A 24,472-nucleotide genomic window follows, 5' to 3' on the forward strand; every position below is an offset into this window, starting at 1 on the left:
TCCTCTTCTTCCTACACAGCTGGAGAGACAGCCCCTCGCCCTCTTCCTCCAGCACAGCTGGACAGACAGCCCCTCGTCCTCTTCCTCCTGCACAGCTGGACAGAGCCCCTTGCCCTCTTCCTCCAGCAGAACCGGGAACCTTGCTCAGGGGCCCAACGGAGTAGGATTCCTCTGCCGGCTGCGGGATTTGAACCGGCAACCTTCCAGCCACAGGCACAGATCCTTAGTCACTCCACCCATGTGCAGGCCAGTGTGTTTACACAGACAGTGCAATGGGATTTTGTGTGATGCAGGTGGGTTGTTTTTTATTCCAGTGGAGAAAGTGGATCCGGCAAGACAGAAGCCACAAAGCTTGTCCTGCGATACCTAGCAGCGATTCATCACAAACGAAACATCACACAGCAGGTATGAACGGTCCTGACCGGGCATGTAAAATGTGCCCAATGCGAACATTATAAAGACATGGACTTTTGATCAGACATTTTGAATGTAGATGTACTTTCATTGGCAGATCTTGCAAAACTGGCAAGACATTTCAAATTTTCAAATGAAAGCAGCTCAGAAAGCTTCCATTTCATAAAGATGTTCATGCTAGGACACCAAGTAATGTTTTCGGAATGTGGAAGTGTGCAACATTAGATACCTGTACTCATTTCACTTTTTACTAGAATCTCAAGAGATGTAAATTGAGCCTTTGTTTCGCAAAGACAATTCCAGACAACCTGTCAGTAGGCACTGAATTAAGCCTCTAATACTTGTAAATTGCCACACTAGAGATGAATTTTGTAATTATTTGTTAGTTGGTGACTGGTTAAGTGTCATATTTGCATAAATGGGTATAATTAAGTCTTTTTGGCATATAAAGGGCTTCAGTGGTAGCTGGTGGTTGGGCTTTTGAACAGCAGTTTTTTTTGCATCTATTAAGATTGTGTTACAGAAAAGTCTCTTCAAGGCACCATTCAAGCCATCATCAATTGTAATGGGCTCAGACCCCTATGTAGATTGGAGTGTGTCCACAGGCTTACACAGTGGAATAACGTGAAGTGTAAATGTGTTCCTGAAGCAGGACTTGTCTTCCTGAAGTCAAACACTGACATGAATGTTCGCATTAATGCATTTGAAAAAATGAATGCTCTCTTTATTCGTTATGTGAAATGACTTTCTGCTACAGTGAAAGCGTACCAAGTCCCATATATATTGTCAAATCTGCCCGTCATCCCTCAAACAGCCTATCACTAGTGAGTTTAACCTCCCATTGTCCCTCCCTCTGTACATCCTCAGTCACATGGCTCAGAACCTCACCTGTCAAATTCTAGCATTGAATAAGTCATCCCTGTTAAAGTCAGATAACCAGTGTTTCTCTTCTTGGTCCTTTGTTCCATTATGCTTGTTTTAACTATTATTGTCTGTTGTAATAAATACCGGTATGTATACTCTTTATTTACCTTCTTATCAATACACAATGTTTTATCTTAGGTTGCATTTTTCTAAATACTGCCTTTAATCAATAGTTAACATTCATATCACAAATTTTCTCTTAAACAATTTCCAAGGAACACACCACTTTTGTAAAACAAGTTGGTGTATTTGAAATCTGCTTCAGCTTAGATAGATGTTTACATGATTTTGTTTTTTTTTCACATATTTTCATTTGGATTACCCTTGATCTGCAATACCACAGATTGAGGTACTGTGTCTGTTTGATTGTGTGCACATACTGTAGTACATAGCATGACCCTACAGTTTCAGTGCTGTACTGGATTGGAAACAAGCACATGCATTGCAGCGAAATGCATGGAGTTGTGTGATTTGTAGTCTTTTTTAAAACTTTCTAATACTGAGTTTAAAGATATGCCATGCTTGTCATAGAGCTCTGTGTTTTTGACAGACCTGATTAACACTAGATTTCTTTTAAAATTGCCATTTTTAAAACATGTGCATTAGGCCTGTATTTTAAGAACTTTTCCACACATTTACATCATCCTGTGTGAAGTGTGAAATATTTGAAATTGCTTTGCTACTTTTCAGATGGACTATAAAAATATAGTTCCAGAATCAGTGGTCTTCTACTCCAGAGAGAGTCCTTGATGGTGCCATTCAAAACCAGAACATTCTGTTTTTCCCACCTTTCTGTCATAGATCCTTGAAGCAACTCCTCTTTTGGAATCTTTCGGAAATGCCAAAACTGTCAAGAATGATAATTCAAGCAGGTTTGGGAAATATGTGGAAATCTTTTTGGAAGAGTAAGTGGACAATTTTTTTCTTGCGTTCGTGCAAAATGTTTTTTTTTTAATTATTATTTATCGCCATTACCGGTTATAGCAAATACAGTGTAACATCAACTTTGAAACATTTACAAGGATTTCCCATCCATGTGGAAACAAGTGGCACATAAGTGCACACAAAGAAAAAGGCCATTGTTCTAATGTACTGTATTGAGCTGAATGGTTTTTACAAACAAGAGTGTACAGTTTTTATTTACCGTAACTTGTTAAGGTGTCGTAATGAGGTGCTCTTTGGCACTCATTTATAAACACAATTGTCTGCATTATTTAATACAGGGGTGTGATCAGTGGTGCCATAACCTCTCAGTATCTACTTGAGAAGTCCAGGATTGTATTTCAGGTGAGAATTACTCACAGTACTTATTCTTCTCAGAACCTTTGAAGTATGAGGCAGCAGTGACTCCACCACTTAGACTCATGTGAGAACTCGAATAAATTAAAAGACAGTTTTCCTGATTCAGGAGAGTACTAGAGCTGGATTTCTTTCGGATAATAAATGTATTCGTGTACAGGTGAATTGTTGACTTCAGCCCAGGTAAAAAAAGAAACTCCACAAAGGGTATATTTGTAGTCAGCTGGTGCAGCGTTTTAATCATAGAACCTGAGGATATTTTTTATTGTAATTTCTGTATTTTTATTGTATTGTTGTTTCGCAGGCCAAAAATGAGCGGAACTATCACATTTTTTACGAGATGCTTGCGGGCCTTTCTGCCGAACAGAAACAGAGATTCTACCTTCAGGAGGCAGAGACGTACTATTACCTCAACCAGGTAGACACAGCGGTCCATGAACTTACTCCACTTTTATACCTTCTTGACTCCTGTTCTATAAGGAATCCCAACATTCATTAACCCAGACCCAGAGACGCACCCAACCCAGTGAAATCGATTGATTTATGTAAATAATCGGTTGAACCTATGTGAAGCTTAGCTCTAATCAATGAAAGGGAGGCTTTTTAATTTGTAATGGCGCTAGCTGGTATTTACACACCAACGGACGCAAGCTGCACCTCACTTCTAAAGACTTGTAAAATTGTAAAAAAAAACTCTTGCAGAGATGCAGAGCACAGTTTCACATCTCTGAGGTGTTGGTTTTAGTTTATAGTGTTAATCAGTCTTTTTCGTCTGGGCTTAATAACACGATAGATCTGGCCTTTGAACTCCATTCCGGCCGTCCAGACATTGGGCTTCTTGGTGGGTTTCTTTTCCTGCAGGGTGGCTACTGTGAAATCCCTGGAAAGAGTGATGGTGAGGACTTCCGGAGGCTCCTCAGCGCCATGGAAATTCTGAGCTTCAGTATCGAAGACCAGAACAGCATCTTCAGGGTCCTGTCTTCCATCCTGCACCTGGGAAACGTGTACTTCGAAAAATACGAGGTACAATGAACCCAGCAAAGAGTTTTCTTTTTCAGAAATGGAATCTCTGCATTCCTAGAATGATTTTTCAAGTGCTCTTATTCAGTTTACGAGGATGTAGATGGAGAACAGTTCGTGCATTTGGCTGCATAATGGTTAATGGATCCTCCTCGTAGTGTTTTCTTTCAATTCCACCAATGTCAGCCCATTTGTCCAATGAAGAAACAGTATCTTGATTGAAAACAGAGCTGTGACAGCTGTCTTCTTCCACAGACAGATTCCCAGGAGGTAGCATCAGTGGTGAGTGCCCAGGAGATCCGGGTGGTGGCGGAACTTCTCCAGATCTCTCCAGAGGGGCTGCAGAAGTCCATAACCTACAAAATGATGGTAAGGATGGATTCTGGCAGAAGGGGCGATTCCATGATGTCTCATCCTTCATTTGAGGAAATGTCAGGGGGCTGTGAAATGTTCTGCTACTGTACAAGCCCTTTGTCTTTCAGATGAGGGTAAGTGTAGTGTATAACTACCTTTTTCACTCAAGAATTCAACTGGCGTTGGTAACATCAATTGCTATGGAATTTTTCCAGATGTTTTTCAAGATTCTGATCTTAGAATTCAGGCCACAATCCACAGTAGAAGTTATAGGTTTCTTGAATTGGAGTGAATACAAGCCCTCTTCTTTACAACATTTTTATTTCCAGTAACCCATTTTTGTTTGCTCTTGTTGAGGTTAGAATTGTAAACTAACAGCACTTTGTATTTATCAGAAGGTATTTCAAAGTCTGTATGAACTGCGGCAAATTGTGAAGCTGTGAAGAGCTGTCATGTTCTGGCCCTGTTCCAGACCTTATCGGTCTGTCAGTGTAGTATATGTCATTTTCTGTGCTGTCCTTGTGAAACTTGAAACAAATTCAACAGCTGATACATTTCAATTTGTCCACCAAACAACAGCAACAATGGGGCCAAACAAAACCTCAAATGATGCATATAAGCTCTGCGTCCACGGGGTTGAATAACCAGAGGAGCTAATTATAGCAGGTTACAGTGCTATGGAAACGGCTGTAATCCAGTAAGGGGTTATCCTGGGCCTCTGAGACATTAACACCCAAACAGAGCAGTTGCCAGCAAGCCTTATCATTACATCACAGTGACACAGAACCTGATTGGCTAAGGAGACCATAATGATCCCGATGACACACTAGCCCAAACCACGCGGCTTCCGATTTCAGCAGATTCCTCCATAGCTAGAAAACTTTGAAGGAGCACGTGGGCAACATGGCTGTGGTCCTCAGTACAAAGGTCTACTTAGTCAGAAAGCCATGAGAGATTCATTAGGCATCTTCTGGAACTGGAGATTAAAAAGGTAGTGAAGACTAACGTCAAAGATGGTCTCCTTGGTCAGTCAGATTCTGTGTTCTTATCTGTGTTCTTCCCACAGTTTTAAGGATAGTGCACTGCTGACCTGTCCTGCCCTTCACTTCAGTCACTTCAGAGAGTTTTAACAGCCGATGAAAACGTTTCTCGATTCCTTTAGTGTAACAGGCAGCATACCATCAGTCCTTGAATATTTGTTCATTTTAAGGGCTTCTGTTACTTGAAACACATTTGCCTCTTCTGTGCTAATAACAATTAATATAGAACTTTGTCTTTGCTCAGCCTGAGGCCTGTTGTCTCTGTTGTTAAACATAGAGTGAAATATCATTTTAATGCATCAGCCATTTTTCCCTGTCATCATCTAAAATAAAAAGATACCTGTTAAACACAGATTGTGTTTCTTTCAGGAAACCATGAGGGAGAAAATATTCACTCCTCTCACTGTGGAAAGTGCAGTTGATGCCAGGTAACTTGTTTTCAATTGTTTCGAAATAGTACATAGTACAACCCATAAGCAGAGCTGACCTTCCAAGAACACATCTCATCTACAGCCGGTGTTTAAAATGCCCCCGTTTTAAGAACGCTTCTCTCTCCAATCCCTAGAGATGCAATTGCCAAGATCCTGTACTCCCTTCTGTTCAGCTGGCTCACAGACAGGATAAACAAGCTGGTTTACCCAAGGAATGAAGCCCTCTCTATTTCCATTCTCGACATTTATGGATTTGAGGTAAAAAAAAGAGTGATTCCTGCCGAGTCATGATGGAGGAATCACGTCGTTCTAAGAAAAAAATAAAATTCAGTGGAGATTTGTAGCTGCTAAGCTCCTCTTTCTAGGACTCCTTCTCATTCAGTATTAGAAATGCTGTAATACTAGGTTCTTTGAAAACATTTCTTTTTGACTCTCCTTTGTGTATTGCCTTTAAGTTGGAATTGTGTCTTCCTATGCTTTTTTAAACCCTTGACGGCGCTCTGGTGGGAATCTTTAGAATGAATGGGACTATATTAGGATACATTTGTTGTCAAAGCATGAGACTCATCATCTCAGAGTAGTGGGTTCGGGTCCCACATTGGGCAGCAGGTCCTCCATGTTGGAGTTTCGGCACAAGGCTAACAACCCTGCCCCGTAAAAAAAACTCATGTTACGGAAACAGCAACAGGATATTGCTGCCCCTACGTGTCGGAAGTCATAACGGGCAAACATCAATCTCTTCACAGACAGTTAGTAGTTAATTGATCCATGGATCTCATCCTGCTTTTTTGAAAGAACCAATATACTGTATCGGCATCAAGAACATGGCTGGGTAGCTTGTTCCGTATGGCTGCACTCCTTTGGGTAAAGAAGTGCTCTTACACATACTGTAGTTTCCACTTGTGCCCTCTGATTTGTGCCTCATTGTTCGTGCCATCTGCTGGGTTGTGAGTACGTGTAGTGTACCTGGTCTGCTTGTAGCCTTCTCTGTTCAAGCCTAAAAACCCTGTCAGGAACTGAAATCTGGACAGATTCCTCAGCAATATTTTTTCCATATTGAGAGTCACTCTATATCCTAGGATTTTGTTTGCCTTTTTAAATTCTTCCTTACATTGTCCAGAAGATAAAAATGAAGTGTGAACATGCAAACCTTCTTTTTCATCAGTAGCCTCTAAATAGCTCAGCATTTCCCATTTTGATTCATGCTTCATGTGTTTTGTCTTGTGTGCAGTACCCTGAACTTGTGTGTGTGTGTATATATATATTTATGCAGCCTTTTTTCCTGCCTTTCATAGGACCTCTCCTTCAACAGCTTTGAGCAGCTGTGCATCAATTACGCAAACGAGTACCTGCAGTTCTTTTTCAATAGGATTGTGTTTAAGGAGGAGCAGGTAAGCAGACTGTTCTGGAGAATATCGCCCCTCCCAGTACTTCACAGTGGGGCTGCAGCGCATCAGGCGTGGTTGTAGTTTGTATCATTGCATGTCTGAGGCCTGCGTTGTGCCTAGACTTTTTATTTCACAGTTTATTCCCCAGAATCCAAAAAACGAATGCAGTGCTGTAGTAACTTTAAATTTAGCAGTACAGTCTTTGCCCCTGGCGTAAACATGCTGGGCCTGAACGTAGTCCTCTATGATCCTGGCCAATTGCGAGTGCTGGATTTCATCATCAGCACCATTACAGCATGGCCTTACCCGGCTTTCCCCTCCCCACTTGAAAAACCATCTCCTGCTTTTCTTAAACGGGTTGGGAAGGCTTAACTACGTATGTTTTGGGAGAGAAAATCCAGAAATTGGAAAAGAGGGATGAAATATTTTTTTACTAACAAACATTTAAGAACTGTGTTGGTGTTTGACACTGGAGCAGACACAGAGCAAATTCTGGACAGAATCAAAAGGTGCTGAAAGATGACCTGTCATAGGGTATGAGCTCGTGCAGTAGCAAGCATGTCCTGACTGACTCAAAATAGAAGCTGACACCTGTTCTTTTGCATCTTCAAACATTTAGAGGGTGGTGTAGACAAACAAAAGGTTTAAATACCCTTTTAATAAGTTTTGTTTTCTGCTTTTCTAAGGATGAATATATCAGGGAGCAGATTGACTGGAAAGAGATCGCTTTCAGTGACAATCAGGCCTGCATTGACCTCATTTCCCAGAAGCCCTATGGGGTCCTGCGAATACTCGACGACCAGAGCTGTTTCCCTCAGGTCAGTGGCCCATTTTGAAGATGTGGCCTGTTAGATTTACCAATAATCCAAACTTATGTGAATATAAAACGACCTTACTTCCTTGAGCCTGATCTCGTCCATTCTCAGAAAGGAAGCATGGGTGGGCCTGGGCAGCACTGTGATGGGAGACCCCCGAGGAAAATAAGGTTGCAATTTGTGGAGGACCAGTAGGTGGTGCTCCTTTATTTGGATCACAATTTCCAAAACCAATGCCCAGGCATGGGGACCTGGGAGATTGTGTTATAGGAGGAGCCATCTTTTGGAGAAGACAATAAAATAAGGTCTTGATGTATCCATTAAAAATCCTGTGGTACTGTAGGTTTCAAAAGAGTATAGGTGTCTACCCCAGTTTATCCTGGCTGAATTGGAAAATCAGGCCTCTCTAAATTCTGAATTGGTGAGGGCATTGCTCACTTCCGTGCAATGGGGCATAGCTGGCACGGTATGGGTCACTCAAAAATAGTAACTGTCTGATTCTTAAGCCACTCCAGTGTAACTTTGGCCTTGTGCTTTGGGTCATTGTCCAGCTGAAAAGTGAATTACTGCCCCAGTTTTACGTCTGAAGAACGTTTTCCTTTAATATTTGCCAGTACTTTGCTCCATCGGTCTTGAGAAGCTTCCCAATCCCTGAGATAAGGCAGAATTATAACATGGTCCTACCACAATGCTTGATAGTTGGGAAGGTGCTGACTGACTGATGCACAATGTTGGGTTTATGTCCGTTCTAAGACTTTATTTTGACCTAAAAGCTCAGATTTCTGATTAACGTCTAACCACAGAACATTTTGCCGCATTTGTAGCATCACTTACAGTAGGTGTTTTTCAAGAAACTGCCTGTAATTGTACTACTTGACTGAGACAGAAGCAGTGCATTTGTCCTTAAATCATTTGACCTACTCTTATTACCAATGGACAGAGGCTACTCAGCTAACTGTGTGACTCATTAAAGTATTTTTTTTATCTAAATGTATTTAGGTTTGCCACAACAGAAAGGGTTTGAGCACTTATCTAATTATGCCTTTTCCATCTCCCTTCACATTGATTATGTTTTCTTATTCCTTTTTTGTTTTTTGCTTTGAATGTGAGGAGTAGGATGTGTACTGCATATAACATATTAATTGCTACTTCAGAGTGTCATGACTGCAACCTTTAGAACACCAAAGTGTGAAACCTGCACAAGGGTCTGATACTTTTGCAAAGGCACTGTACAGTATAAAGGGGGGGAGTAAAATTAATTTGTTGTGTTCAATTTTGGAAAATGTATGTTTCATGCAGGATGCTTGTCTTTTTGAAAAAAAAATACTGTTATTCGGTAAGCAAACACAGGAGTTCAGCTTTTTATAGGTAAAGGACCTTTCACTGCCGTCTGTCATGAACATCTCCCATTGACGTTTTTCCTCTCAAAGCTATTTCGGAAACAGAGAAATATACAGGCAAATAGTATTTTTTGTTCAGATTTTGTTTTAATTCAGCTCCACTGTCCATATTTACTGTTATTTACCAACGTCAGTAATAGTTATTCTAATGTGTAATTGCGTAAGGTAGTTTTCAAGACTTATTTTAAAAAATGACGTGTTTTAACTGCACTCTATCTGCACGCCAGGCAACAGACCACACCTTCCTTCAAAAGTGTCACTATCACCATGGTAACAACACCCTCTACTCAAGGCCAAAGATGCCACTTCCTGAATTCACCATCAAGCACTTTGCTGGCAAAGTCACTTACCAGGTACAGCTGGTGTTACTGAGGCCCCCCGGAGGGCGCTTACATACTACGCTACGTTACTACGCTTTCATAATAATGTTCGTTTCTAAAGTTAACGTGAATACATTAGATAAACCATTAAATAACAGATAAAGTCAAATGAACACACCTGTTTGTGTTCCAGGTTTTTATTTTTTTCGAAGAACAAGTTAACATTTGTGCTCCGAGCTATAGGAGAAATCTAGGCGCTATCCACTGCTAGGATATAAGATTGTAAATGATTTGTTAACTTGTAGCTGGTAAAATTAGGAGCAGAAGGACAGTAAACAGAAAGTATTCCCATTTTACAGCTAGCAACTGTGTCGTTAATCTTTTCCACATGTCTTTTAAACAGGCAGGAGTCAACAACATGACCTGTTAAATACTCAAGATTTTTATATCCAGTTTTGCTGGATATAAAAATAATAGTACTCAAAATCTACAATTTTAGTTTAGATACATAACTTTATAATCTCAGTATTTCAACAAATAAATGTAGTACAGTGAATGCGTGTGTGGCCTGAGGACTTTTATTTCTCTGATCTCTGAATTGTCGATGCAGGTCCACAAGTTCCTAGACAAGAATTACGATCAGGTTCGCCAGGAAGTGCTGGATCTCTTCACCCAGAGTAGAAACAAGGTAAGAGGAGGTCCTTTCAAAATAGCTTTCAAGTTGCTCAGTATTTTTCCAAAATGCTATTTTTGCATCTGCAACTTGGTCATTCAATTTACTTGAACAGATGGGAGGTGTTATAGCCTAATTTATATGTTATAGCCTAATAATTGCTTACACTTATATAGCGCTTTTCTGGACACTCCACTCAAAGTGCTTTACAGGTAATGGGGATCCCCTCCACCACCACCAGTGTGCTGCCCCACCTGGATGATGCGACGGCAGCCATAGTGCGCCTGAATGCTCCCCACACACCAGTTATGAGTCGGGAGGAGAAAACAGTGATGTAGCCAATTTATAGATGGGGATTATTAGGAGGTCATGATTGGTAAGGGCCAATGGGAAATTTGGCCAGGACGCCAGGGTAACACACCTACTCTTTTCGAGAAACACCCTGGGATTTATAATGAACACAGAGAGTCAGGACCTCGGTTTTACATCTCATCCAAAGAACGGCGGCTTTTTACAGTATAGTGTCCCCGTCACTATACTGGGGTATTAGGATCCACACAGACCACAGGGTGAGCACCCCCTGCTGGCCCCACTAACAACTCTTCCAGCAGCAACCTTAGTTTTTCCCAGGAGGTCTCCCATCCAGGTACTGACCAGGCTCACACCTGCTGTGGGCTGCCACTTGGGAGTTGCAGGGTGATATGGCTGCTGGCTAGAAAGTAAGCTAATGAAAATAGATAGGTCTGAAAAACATTAAAATGGCAGCACTAGTTGTAGTAGGGGTTTCTCAGGTATTATGCCAGGCTTTTTCTCTTATGATAAGGGCTCTGTCAAGGATTTGTGAATATTATTGCACCAATGATGCACCACTGCATTTGTGATTGCACAAATTATTACCACTATAAGATGATAATTTCGGGGTCTTTTTTTGTGTAGATGGTGGCAAACCTCTTTTCCAGCCACGCCCAGTTCCTCTCCCAGCAGAAGTCCCTCCTGAGGAAGAACAGCACAGTGACCAGGAGATACCAGCCTCCCACAGTGGCAGCCAAATTCCAGCTGTCCCTCCTGGAGCTGGTGGAGAAGATGGACAGGTAAGTAAAGAGCAAGGAAGCTCCTGTTGTTCCAGTGTACTGCATACACACAGTAGGCTATCTGTATACTCAGCAAAGGAACACGTAATAGGTTTATTCCATGCTGAAAAGAGAAAAGTGAAACCACAACCCTCACCCTCACACACCCTCACACCTGAAGAAGGCACTCTCACACACCCTCGCACCCAAAGAAGGCTTCACAGCCGAAACATTGTGTTTTCACTCTTCTCTTTTCAGCATGGAATAAAGCTATTACTTGTTCCTTTGGCGACTGTGAAGGCATTCTGATGCACCTGAACTATCTGTATACTGTTCTGTTTCAGGGACCTTGATTCAATTTGTTCTTTATTGACCTACAGTAATTGTCCTTTACGTGTTTATTTGATTATTCCGATGAAGAGTATAAATCATTATTAGCAAAGACTGGAAGGCAAGATCATAAGTACATAAATATGCTTGAAATGAGGTCATCTGGCTCATTTAACCCATTTGATAGAAAACAGCTATTTGATCTCTGAGTTTCCTGAAGGATGCCACATCCTAACCTCTGCTCTAGGTGGACTTGATATAGCAGAGTAAAAGTACAAATGTGAAGTTAACTCACCTTTCAAAGCAAGAAAGCTGAGACAGTATCTATGGTGTGTGTCTGTGTTGAATTATAGTCTTGCACTTTCTTTGGTGTGTAAAGCACAATGTTTCTGTTTTTTAGGTGTAACCCATTTTTTGTACGCTGCTTAAAGCCAAATAATAAGAAGGTAAGAAAAATGTTCCCCAGTGACTTCTGGCAATAAAATACTTCTTTAAATATCCTAAGCCTCACTGTTGTTGTGCAAGATGATTTGCTGAGATAGAAAGATTTCTTTGAGTAAGATACAGGGCTAATGGTTTTGTAAATCCACTGAGTATAATATAGTTTTCTATTTTGGTTTCATTCCAAGCAGGGCTGACCTATTTGATGGCATGTTGTCTTTTTCTGTAGGAGCCTGGCTTATTTGAGGTTGAAGTGGTTAGCACCCAGTTGCGCTACTCTGGAATCTTAGAAACCATTCGTATCCGAAAGGAGGGCTTTCCTGTGAGAATCCCTTTCCAAATCTTCATTAACAGGTCAGTGCACTGTTCACAAGAGAAGAAGGTTCTTAAGGGTGCATTATTAGTCACATTTAGAGGTGATGCACAATTTCCTTTTAGAGGCAGGTGAACAGTATTCTCCTACTCTGCCTTCACCACTGTCTTTTCATCTTTGCTCAAGTTATCACAGAATTCCAAATGTGAAATTATGCAATAGTAGATTTCTATGTTATGAAGCTAAACATGTTTACTCAAACCACGAAGAACTTGACAGTCTTCTGACAATGAGCCCAGCAGGACCATTGTGAGGGGAGGCAGAATGTTTTCCAGGGACCCCAGCCTCTAGCCCTCTCTCCCCCCACCATAGAACCTTTTGTTGTTTCACAACTTGTAACAACATTCAATTTCAGGCAGGCTGCTAAGATCTGTGTATGCTCACATGTCTAGTCTAGACTCTAACAGTTTCATTTTGAAAATACATTTCCGACTGATGATCAATGAATCATCCCAATCTTCTATTGCTTGCTTTCCTTGCAAGTTATGTGGCAAATGTGCTCAATCCCTTTCATGAAATGGCTTCTTAATCGCCAACAGTGGGTTCAGAAATCGCCTGAACTGGGTTGGCTGAAACCGTAATAGAACGTAAGCTGTGTCGCAGGTGGGACTTCAACTTAATAATTAATAAAAACAATAATAATAAAGACCAAGGAGGGTCCACTCCCGAGAGTGAATCACCATGATTTTACATTCTCAAAAAAAGCATTATTCGCTGAGAGTGTCTGATTTTCCCAGCAGTCTGTGGGAGAAAAATGGGACAAATGCCTTGTGTGTTTGACAGGTACATTTCTCTGCTGGGCATGAAGAACCCCATCATCCCTAATGGGGAGAACTGTGTCGCGGTCCTGAAGAAGCTGTGTCCTGTCAAGAAGGGGGCGTACCAGATTGGAGTCACAAAGGTGAGTATGTCAACCACAGACCCTTCTGTTCCCAAATTATAGTTCAACCATCTTCTCTCAGGGGAGGCCAGCCCTGACTCAACCAGGACTCGGGAAGCGGTGTTATGTGACGTCGGCTTACACGTATAACGAAAGCCTCTGAAGCAGGGGTCTTCACCCCAAATCTCCACTTTGTCTTGTAGGTCACCCTGAATCACCTGTTTTTAAGATTAGGTAGGCTTGCATGTTATTGATCAGTTCAACAAGTAATAGTTGTTCAGTTAGGGACATCTGGTCTTTTGGGGTTGATAGATCTTCAGTTTTGTTTTGTTCCAAGTTAAGAATATTTTAATGGATCATAGTTTAACCGTTCCATCTCTTTATAAATGGATGATTTATTAGCTACCATATAAAATCTAGTTCATGGGGCTCTCCGGAAGCATAGCGGGAGAGCCCAGCTTCAGGTTCAAGTTCAAGTTCAAGTTAAAGTTTATTGTCATTATACTCATATACAGGTATATGGTATAACGAAATTTTATTTAGCTAGCTCTCGGACATAAGTAATACAAAGAAAAAAACAACAACAATACAATTGTATAGCAAAAGAAAGACAGAGACAACAGGCAGTGTGCGAAAAAAACAACAACAGGCGATGTGCAAAAAACAACAACAGGCAGTGTGCAAAACAGCAAAAAGGTAACAGGTTATGTGCAAAAAGATGCATCAACAGAATGAAATAAAGGGATAGAAATTATGGGGAGTGATCTTTTTGACATGTAAGGTAGAGGTAGATTTCAATGTGTGTTTGAGTTTTTGGTAAGGAAGAAGGCACTGTGAGGTTCAGATCATAGGTGAGAGAGGCTGGGAGTTTAATAGTTTGATAGTGCGGGGGTAAAAACTGTCTCTGAGTCTGGTGGTCCGGGCCTGAATGCTCCGGTACCGTTTTCCAGATGGTAGAACGTCATACAGTCCGTAGCTGGGGTGTGTGGGGTCTTTGATGATGCTTAGAGCTTTCCTCAAGCACCGTCTGTCATAAATGTCCTGTATAGATGGAAGGGCAACCCCAGTGATGGACTGGGCAGTTTTCACCACCCGCTGTAGGGCTTTGTGGTCAGCAGCACAGCAGTTGTCATACCACACTGTGATGCAGCCTGTCAGTGTGCTTTCTGTAGTGCATCTGTAAAAGTGGAGTTGAGTGAGGATCTGGGGACATATCTTAGCCTTCTTCAACCGTCTTAGGAAGTACAGGCGCTGTTGCGCTTTCTTGATCAGACAGGTGGCGTTGAGAGACCATGTGAGGTCCTCGGTGATATGGAAGCCAAGGAATTTGAAGTTACTGACCCTTTCCACTTCAGTCCCGTTGATGTGGATAGGGGCATGTCCGGTTTGCAGTATCCTGAAATCAACAATCAGCTCCTTGGTATTGCTGACGTTGAGGGTGAGGTTGTTGTCATCACACAACGTTGTAAGAAGATTGACCTCCTCCCTGTAGGCCCTCTCATCATTGTCTGTGATCAGACCTACAACTGTGGTGTCATCGGCAAACTTGATGATGGAGTTGGTGTTGTGTTTGCCCTTACAGTCGTGGATATAGAGGGAATAGAGCAATGGACTAAGCACACACCCCTGGGGGACCCCAGTGTTCAGAGTTAGTGTGCTGGAGGTGTGGTTTCCAAGCCTGACAGCCTGAGGTCTGCCTGTCAGAAAGTCCCGAATCCAGTTGCAGAGGGTGGTGTTGAGACCCAGTGCACTGAGTTTCTTGACTAGTTTCTCTGGGATGATAGTGTTAAAAGCTGAGCTGAAGTTGATGAATAGTAGTCTTGTGTATGTGTTCTTTTTGTCCAGATGGGATAGGGCAGTGTGTATGGCAATGGAGATTGTGTCATCTGTGGATCTGTTGGACCGGTAGAAATAGACCGGTAGGTTAGAAATGTACCTAAGAAAATGTTAAATCGGCACTTACTGTACATTCCACTAACCCCTGAGATCATTTAGGACCAATTAAGAAATTGTTCAAGAAGGATGTGAAAGCACAAGTACGGTTGGCTTCTTTGTCTTTGTTGGCTGACTTGGATTTGGTGTTTTGTAGCATCTATCCTCTTTTGTGGCCTGGGGTGTTTTTTAGTGCATGTAGAAGAGTAGCTGGATGTCACTATGGTGATTATTCTCACAAAACTGAGCAGCATGTCCTCCTGGAATATGGATTGAACCTTTCGATGTCTGCAGAAGCCTTGAGGTCTGAGCTCTGAATTCTCTTATGTTAGCACTTAGTGAAATATTTATTCCTTGCTATGCATGCATAAGAAGAGAATGCATAGAGTCCATTAGTGGGGTGCGTTTAAAAGTTTTAAAAGTTGAAAAGTTTTGAGAACTATTTGTGTTACAGCTCCTCCATTATTGACCGTGTGTTATTATTTAGTTTTATTCTGTCACACTTACTACAGTATATGCATTTCCTGTGCATGGGTACTTGGTGTCTGTTTTCAACTAATGAATTGCTAAAATAATCAACCAACTGGACTGCAAGGGGGAGTCCCAAAATGTGGGAAACTCTGCATGAATTCATAGATTAGTGTCCATGATCGGTTATCCTCAGCTGGTCTGGGATCACACTGGCAACATAGGTGGGTAGATGGATCATCAAGGTCCCTTGTGCCTCATTGTTTCTGAAAGTGCCTACGTTTTTGTGGCTGTGCATCGAAGTTCTACAACAGCCAGAGAGTTTTTCGGTAGTGGCTTCTCCTGCAGGGATGGAGGTACTGTCTGCTCAGGCCTTGTGCCTGTGTATCCCCAGCTCTTCCTGAAGGAGGACCTGTACCAGCTCCTGGAGAGCAAGCGCGATCGCGTGCTGCACCTGGCCGCCCTCACCCTACAGCGCTACACCCGCATGTTCTTCGTCAGGAAGCGGTACCGCTCGCTGCGCAGGAAGATCGTCAGGCTGCAGGCGCACTCCCGCGGATACCTCACCAGGTACAGACCGGGAGCCTGTACCCGCTGCTTGCTCATGTACTGGGCAGGTGGACAGCAGCCATATCACCCTGCAGCTCACCACTGGCAGCCCACTGAAGCTCCCACTGTGGTACTGCCCACTGGGGTGTCCACTGCCAATCTGCTCTCGGGGGGGGTGGGGGACTGCGTGACTGAAGCCACAACTTTGGATTTGATCGTTCAGCAGGACGTAAAGGAGACCGCTGATCTGTCCGCTGTTGATAAACCATCCTTCCCCAGTTCCTCTTTTTACATGCTTTTATACTGCAGCCCTGTTACAGAGATGTAGAACAAAGCTCCTTTAAACTAGAATAGTTTATCCAGCAGCTATATCACCCTGCACCTCACCACTAGCAGGTGGGAGCCTGGTTAGTTCCTGGACGGGAGACCTCCTGGGAAAAACTAAGGTTGCGGCTGGAAGAGGTGTTAGTGGGGCCAGCAGGGGGCGCGCACCCTGCGGTCTGTGTGGGTCCTAATGCCCCAGTATAGTGACGGGAACACTATACTGTAAAAAAAGGTGCCGTCCTTCAGATGAAACTGAAGTCCTAACTTTTTTTGGTCATTAAAAGACCCAGGGCGTTTCTCGAAAAGAGTAGGGTGTAATCCTGGCCAAATTTCCCATTGGCCTTTACCAATCATGGCCTCCTAATAATCCCCATCTCTGAACTGGCTTCATCACTCTGCTCTCCTCCCCACTGAGAGCTGGTGTGTGGTGAGCAAACTGGTGACTACGGCTGCTGTCACATTATTCAGCTGGGGCTGCACACTGGTGGTGGTGGAGGGGAGTCCCCATTACCTGTAAAAGGCTTTGAGTGGAGTGTCCAGAAAAGTGCTATATAAGTGTAAGGAATTATTATTATTATTACTGTCTGCACTGCTGGGCAGTTGATACCTTGTTACAAAAATACGGTGTTATTGTTTTGTCTGGAGGAAAAAAAATATTTTCATGGACCCAGTGAATTTATTAAATGACTGAACATGTTAACCTCAGAGTCCTGGCTAAATTCCACTCTGGGACTGGACAATCTGGCCTCCCTAAAGTTCCACCTAACTTCAGACGGTGAAGTGACTTCTCACTTCTCCCCTTGATCTGCTGTGCTTCTGGGCTTGCTGGCGCAGCATAGAAGCTGCACATCACCCAGGTGGGTGTACTGTACTTCAGCAGAGGAGGACAAAGTAGGCCCCCTCCTATTTGTAAGCACCTTGGAAGACACTGTATCGGTGCAAGCAGTTATGAATAAGCTATCACTGTTTTAAGTGGGTAGCTGCATCAGCATGCGTAGGTTGCAAAGGAACAAGAAAAGGTTAATTCCATGCTGATCAGAGAAGAAAAGAAGCACAGCGTTTCACGTGAGGAAGGCTCCGCAGCCAAAACGTTGCATTTCTTTGTTTCTCTTATCAGCATGGAATTAAACTTAACTTGTCCCTTATCACTATTTTATGTCTTTGCCTCCTTTTATGAGACACTTTTATAGAGATGTTTATTTCAGGTGGGATCCACATTTGTAGCATGTCCACAAACAGTTAAACGTCTCCACTGGAGGTAGTCATTTGTATTCATTTCACAGATGGATGTTTGTACAGTGAGTGCTCTGCATTATCGGTTTTGTTTTTTTCCCCTGACATTTTTATTCAACTTTTATACTGCAGGTCTGAGTTATACTGGACCTTTGTCATTTATTTTAAATGCATTCATTTTGTAAATAGGAAATAAAGAGCAAACCTTTAGAAAACCTTTAAAAAATCATTCTACAATTATACCGACATGTTTTGCTGGACTTCTTTAATGCTTAGTGTAAACTAAAATGAACTACAAATCGAATACTTTTGAAAATGTTAAGATTTGGAAATTTAGTGGTACTTTGAGCATCCGAATCTTTCAAAGCATGAATTTATTTTTCAGAGACCAGAGCTAAGACCAGACGATTAAAACTGAATTCCTTAAAACATTTTCCTGTGTTTTTGTACAGAAAACGTTATGTGAAAATGAGAGCAAGTCTGATCAAATTCCGTTCCTTGATCCACATGTATGTCAACCGCAAGAGATACATCAAGGTATGAACCAAACATATGACTCCATATATAGTAGATCAAAGAGCCTGTTCTGCATTCTCATTACAAATATAGTTTGTTATTTCTTCCTGGGACAACGCTTAATCTCTATTTTGTCAGCCAGTTTAATTATTTGTGCTAATTACTCTCTAAATATGTTGTTTCTTGTGGCTGTGGTTTAATTTGTGCTAATTAAAAAGGCTATGGTTTATATAATAGCTATAAACAATCTATCGACATGTTAATAACATGTTATAAACATGTTATAATATAATTGCTGCATTTGTTTCTGGCTACTGTCAGGATTAGGGTTTTATTACTAACATCCATTTGATATGGCTCTGAAGTAACAGGCCTGGAGACCCTGACAACAGAGGATTATCTCCTTCATGTCATCCTGTTTATGTTTTAGATATTTGTAAACTGCTTTTAAATGCCATTTCCAATCCTTGATCTAAAGCTTTATCTTTTCATTGGCCACATTTTAGATGAAGGAAGAGGCTCGCAGAAAAATAGAGGAACAGAAGAGACAAATTGAAATGGTAACTGCAGATGTCCAGCTGTCCAGCCTTGTTGGATGTCCAGCGAATTCTTTGTTGAAGTTTAAATGGAATGTGTGAGACAGACCTTACCATTAAGCAGAGTGGTCACAAGAGTCTACACGCAAAAAACACATACTGGCCACAAGACATAAAATCCAGAAGGTTTATTCTAGTCCTTTTCAGGATACGCAAAAAGAAAGCCAGCTCATGTGAGAATGTGTACCCACCACTCACCCATCGCCCACTGTGAGACCGTTTACAAACTACAGGTTGAGAATCCCTTACCCGAAATTCCTGGGACCGAAAGTGTTGCGGATTTCGGATTTTTTCGGATTTCGGAATATTTTTATATTTGCATCTATAAAATGGGACAGCTTGGGGATGGGACCCAAGTCTAAACACGATATCCATTTCATAATATAGCTTATACATATACCCTGAATGTAGTTTTATATAATTTTTTAATAATTTTTTAAACATAATACCATCAGAAAGGTAAGATATCAGTCTCTACCTACGATGTCATGTTTTGATTAAAAGGTTACACTACACGTACGCCATTTGTATTTTATTTTTTACTATACAGGTATTAAGTTTTATGTAAGGTATAAAAACAAAGCATTGAATATGATTACAGGTAAATAAAATGAAAACTGAAAAAAGTCAGCATTTTATTTTTAAAGTAATCTGCAAGTAATGACGCTAGTCAAGTTACACTCACACGTGGAGGTGAAATTCAGATCTCACGTAAAAATAACGTTTTGTATTTACTGTACAACAAAACAAAACATGATGATCACTGCTTACAAACTTGAAGATAAATGCAGCCCCAGACATTACAACTACATCAGGTCTGAGAAACTTGAGGGAGAGGGTACGTCATCGATGATATCACTGTGAGCTGGAAAGTTTCAGATTTTGAAGGTTTTCGGATTTTGGAATTTCGGATAAAGGATTTTCAACCTGTACCTACAAACATTAGAGGTCCTGTACTGACCTCTAGTGGAAAATTGCAGTGACTGCAGTCCGTTGTTCAGCTGCTCAGCCACAATGGTCCTAATGCTCTGTCTGTGAACCACATCACTCTCACCAGCTGCCGCCTGTAACTCTGAACCCTGTGTGTTTCCAGGAGCTCACAAGAAGAGAGGTCATCAATGTCACTCACCTGGTCATCCCAGCGGAGCTGGGGGGGCTGCTGCAGGCTGTTGCAGGTCACCAACGTCTCCAATATCTTCCTTTTTTAATGCAGGATGTTTGATAGCCTGTTCTCACTTTCTGCAAACTCTTCCGAGCTGCTTCACTGCTGCAAAACCATAGGCATTCTCTGATCTCTGTTCTGATTCGGGCACTGTCACCAGAGGAAACAGCAGGGTGGTCTTGGGTTCAGTTGCTCTGAAACACTTCCTCAGTTAAGGCATGCAATAGGTGATCTTCTCTTTAGGTCACAACAATGCTTTGTGCTCATTAGGCCACAGAGATTAGTAGAAATTCAGAATAAAAAGAGGAATATACAATAAAGAGTAGAGGTGTGGGGAGCTTACTGGTGCATCATCCAGGTGGGGCTGCACACTGGTGGTGGTGGAGGGGATCCCCATTGCCTGTAAAGCGCTTTGTGTGGAGTGTCCAGAACAGCACTATATATGTGTAAGGAATTATTATTATTGCTATGAATAGGAAGTGTTGTGTTTGTGCAAATGGAGAACTAAAAAAAAACTGTACAAGCAAGAACCCTTACAGTGACAATGAAATGAAAACTGGCCTGAGAGATGGACGTGCCTTCAGCTCTCATTATTATTGATTTTCATCTCGTTGGTTTGCATCTTAGCTGGTAAAGAACTGCACTCTGGTTGCCTGGCCCTGGTCCAAGCCCCAAAGATACCAACTGAGACCCAACTCACTCTGCCCCTAGACATCAACAACTACCCCATCTCCAAATACATTCAAGTCCATTTCCAGGTAAGGACATTCTCTCGTTTGCATGAATCTTTTTAAAGATTAAATTCTTGATTTAAAAGCATGCCGTATTGGAATTGTCTCCGCTGAATGAGCAAAGTGAAAGACTCCGAACATCTTTATCTCTGGAGAAAATGAAAAGTTGCATGAATTGCTTATACATCAGGTTATGTAAGATAAGATCACTTTATTGGCCATATACAATTTCTTTTATTAGGAATTTGCCATTTCGCATACCCCAGCTTGCTCTCCATGAGACACACAGGCAGGGAGAGAAGCTTGGGGTCAGAGCGCAGGGTCAGCCATTTATATGGCACCTTGCTCAGGGGCCCAACAGAGTAGGATTCCTCTGCCGACCACAGGATTTGAACCAGCAACCTTCCAGCCACAGGCGCAGATCCTTAGCCACAGTGCCACTGCTCCGTCCATGTTGACATTCCAGTCTGCTTCACAGAGGGCAGACTTCAGCACTCAAAGCCCCTCAGTAGAAAGCAGTGTGTGTGGTCTATAGTCACAGCACTATCAATAGAGTTTCTGTAGATTCCTTATAGGTTACCTGTAAGTGGAAGGCAGGTGAAAGACCTACCCTCTGCCCCCACATATGACACACCCTGTCTTGATTTGCAGGAACCTCAGTTTGGAATGCTGACAGCTCCCCTGGATCACCCCCTAACCCACGTTGAAGAGGAGTTGAGACAGGAGGCTCTGAATGTCTTTATAATGGTAGGAGGACCATTCTATCAACATGCACATAAGTGGGTGTGTGTACTGTATGCTAGATTATGAAAATCAGAATGAAAACGAAACATTATTAGATCTGAACATATTAAGGTCTGCTACTATCAGAGGCTGCATGGCTATAGGAAAGAACAATATCATCACCATCAACCCATAAAAATCTAGTAAGATAATATCAGAGTGAAATAAGACTATATTTTAAAGGAATTAAGACTGATTGAAGGGACAGCATTGTCAGATCTGTCTTATTACTCTTTATAACATGCAGGTATGCAGAGTGTAGGTAACATGCTTAGGTTCCCCAGTAGTTTAGAAAATTAAAGCAAATAATGATGAAGGAAATACGATTTGTTTTGCAAAAGGTAAAAATCCCTTGAAAAGGGGCAGACAAACTGCTGTGGTGTACAAACGTGGACAGGATGAACCCCAAACCGACGTATGTGACGGGATTTTTCTGTTAAGGTTTTGCGGTTCATGGGGGACCCGCATCTTAACGGGGCCCAGGAGAACCTCTTTGGGAACTACATCCTCCAGAAGGGCCTGTCCATGCCTGAGCTGAGGGATGAGATCCTTTCCCAGATCGCCAATCAGGTCTGGAAGAACAGCAACACCGTCAATGCTGAGCGAGGCTGGCTCCTGCTGTCGGCCTGCCTGAGTGCGTTCGCACCTTCGGCAAAGCTGGAGAAGTACCTCCTGAAGTAAGACATGCCTGCCTTTCCTCTCTGGGCCTGGACACTGAATATTTCTGTGTAGGAAATGTTTATAGTAAGCCTTGAACATTGGTTAACACGCTCAAACTGAATTAGTCCCCAAGTGAATGGACGAAATAGTTCACCTGCCTATAATTATCTACCTATAGCTTATCCTCATACCTGTAAACAGACAGAATACTGGAGTCTCCAGGATTAACCTGAGTCTGTCTCTGGACTCAGCCGATGTTTGTACTCACTGTATGTGGCTGGTTGACCTGGAGCATGTGGGGAAATATCTTATAATTATATAATTACATTTTAGGCCTCTGTTGGAGTGAACTCCTGACCTGTAATTACAACGGCCCCACCACCAGGGGGCAGCACAAAGCCCATTTAAGTGGCTGGTGCTCACCTGAGATAAGAGAAGTGATATAACATTACTTCATTAGCCGTATACAATTTCTTGCATTAGGAATCCGTCTTTTCGCAGACCCCAGCTTGCCCTCCATGAGACACACAGACAGGGAGAGAAGCTTGGGGTCAGAGCACAGGGTCAGCCATTTATACAGCACCCCTGGAGCAGCTGGGATTCAGGGCCTTGCTCAGGGGCCCAAGGAGTAGGATTCCTGCTGGCCGCGCAATTTGAACCAGCAACCTTCCAGCCCCAGGCACAGATCCTTAGCCACAGAGCCACCACTCCGCCCATGGCATCTGTCCCATAAATAGAGCACAGGAGAATCTGTGTGCCATCAATTGTATGTTGTTAATTGTATTATGGCAGGATGTTCATATGGTTTTTGATTTGATAAAAGGTTGTGCACTTCACTTGTTGTCTATACACTAGGTAGCAAACTAGATTTGACTTGAGCAGTAACATAGAATAGCTGTCAGAAAAACAGTGTATTGTTTTTAGCATAGTTAGGACCCAATAGAGTTTAGTGTTAATTTTGGTTTGTTTCCTTATCTTGAACCTGTGTAAAGTCAGGAAGTAGTCCTGGTCCCTTTGTTGTGTGTGGAGTGACATTATCCCACAGCCATGCTATCACACACTTCCTCAAATAGCAGTAGTGTTGTCCTGGAACCTTGAATATGCAACCTTGGTGGTGGTGGAGGGGATCCCCATTACCTGTAAAGCGCTTTGAGTGGAGTGTCCAGAAAAGCGCTATATAAGTGTAAGCAATTATTATTATTATTATTATTATTATTATTATTATTATTATTATTATTATTATTATTATTATTATTATTATTATTATTAACCTTCTGGTGAACAGTCCAGAGCCCTAACCATTATTCCATGCTGGTTGGGCTTTTTTTTGCTTCTCTCCTGCGAGACAAAAACTAGCCCAGATTGTGTTTCCTTATAAAGAACAATATTCTCCAATTCACACACATTGCACGGAAGGTTTCCATGGCAAACAAGCATGCGCTTCCGAAATTAGACTCCGATACGCAGGTGATCAAAATAGGCATGGAGGGTCTGAATCTACAGGTCCCTTCCATCCATCCCCTGCCAGTGACCTGTCTCAGATGAACAGATATATAAATAGAAGATGCTGTACCCAGTCTGGAGCTATCCCAGGAGTAATGTGGCTCTTCAGGTTCGTATTTCAAGTACATCCTCTTGAAAATGCACACATCAGTTCATCAGATGTACCTCTATTATTTTATCAGTCTGCTGTGCATGCATTCATTGTTGCCCTTCTAATAAGAAGGCTAGCTCAGTCCTGGCTTGGTTCCTTGCTGTGCAGGTATGTCTCAGACTATGCCTACAATGGCTACAAAGCTGTTTGCCAGCATAGGCTCATCCAGGCCATGCAGAAGTCCCAGTATGGCCCAGAGACAGCCAGAACCTACCCGCTTTCTCTACTGGAGTGGACAGCCAATAGGAAACGTGCAAGCATGGTACTGCAAGTGCATTGCTTGGATGGTGAGTAGATGAACAGTGTGACCAGACTTAACCCTTGTCTTTGCTTATTGTGGTCTGTATCAAACTGATTGCCTGACTGGGCTCCACTGTCCTAAGGTTTTAACCCTTTCCTTCCTGATTTGTGCTATTATGTTTCCAGTGCCTCAGAAATAAAATAAGATTAGATCACTTGATTGGCCGTATACAATTTCTTGCGTTAGGAATTTGTTTTTTTTAGCATACCCCAGCTTGCTCTCTGTGAGACACACAGGTACACAGACGGGGAGAGAGAAGCTGAAAGGGCCAAGCTCAGGGGCTCAATGGAGTTGGATTCCTCTGCCTCAAATAACCTTTGAGACTTACTTAATTGTCCCAGATGGATACTTTGCTTTATAGGCAGGTAGAGACATAATGCAATCCATTTAA

General features: G+C 42.2%; 1 protein-coding gene across 8 annotated transcripts in view; it reads left to right on the forward strand.

The window, feature by feature from the left end:
• LOC148645028 (unconventional myosin-XV-like) overlaps positions 1-24,472 on the forward strand; it is a 94,184-nt gene that overhangs the window by 34,057 nt on the left and 35,655 nt on the right. For all 8 annotated transcript variants that reach the window (XM_088612504.1, XM_088612505.1, XM_088612506.1 and 5 more), the window contains exons 6-29: positions 315-405; positions 2,140-2,243; positions 2,562-2,625; positions 2,942-3,055; positions 3,499-3,660; positions 3,913-4,026; positions 5,421-5,479; positions 5,617-5,740; positions 6,778-6,873; positions 7,557-7,688; positions 9,313-9,438; positions 10,016-10,093; positions 11,015-11,169; positions 11,879-11,924; positions 12,149-12,273; positions 13,076-13,193; positions 15,967-16,142; positions 18,131-18,215; positions 18,701-18,754; positions 19,884-19,965; positions 20,580-20,710; positions 21,335-21,430; positions 21,908-22,143; positions 23,889-24,067. In XM_088612504.1, the coding sequence (XP_088468630.1) occupies positions 315-405; positions 2,140-2,243; positions 2,562-2,625; positions 2,942-3,055; positions 3,499-3,660; positions 3,913-4,026; positions 5,421-5,479; positions 5,617-5,740; positions 6,778-6,873; positions 7,557-7,688; positions 9,313-9,438; positions 10,016-10,093; positions 11,015-11,169; positions 11,879-11,924; positions 12,149-12,273; positions 13,076-13,193; positions 15,967-16,142; positions 18,131-18,215; positions 18,701-18,754; positions 19,884-19,965; positions 20,580-20,710; positions 21,335-21,430; positions 21,908-22,143; positions 23,889-24,067 (2,747 nt within the window). The remainder of the gene's footprint in view (positions 1-314; positions 406-2,139; positions 2,244-2,561; positions 2,626-2,941; positions 3,056-3,498; positions 3,661-3,912; positions 4,027-5,420; positions 5,480-5,616; positions 5,741-6,777; positions 6,874-7,556; positions 7,689-9,312; positions 9,439-10,015; positions 10,094-11,014; positions 11,170-11,878; positions 11,925-12,148; positions 12,274-13,075; positions 13,194-15,966; positions 16,143-18,130; positions 18,216-18,700; positions 18,755-19,883; positions 19,966-20,579; positions 20,711-21,334; positions 21,431-21,907; positions 22,144-23,888; positions 24,068-24,472) is intronic.

The sequence above is a fragment of the Lepisosteus platostomus genome, chromosome 19, assembly GCF_059453375.1.
Source record: "Lepisosteus platostomus isolate fLepPlt1 chromosome 19, fLepPlt1.hap1, whole genome shotgun sequence".
In the NCBI taxonomy this organism is placed as follows: domain Eukaryota; kingdom Metazoa; phylum Chordata; class Actinopteri; order Semionotiformes; family Lepisosteidae; genus Lepisosteus; species Lepisosteus platostomus.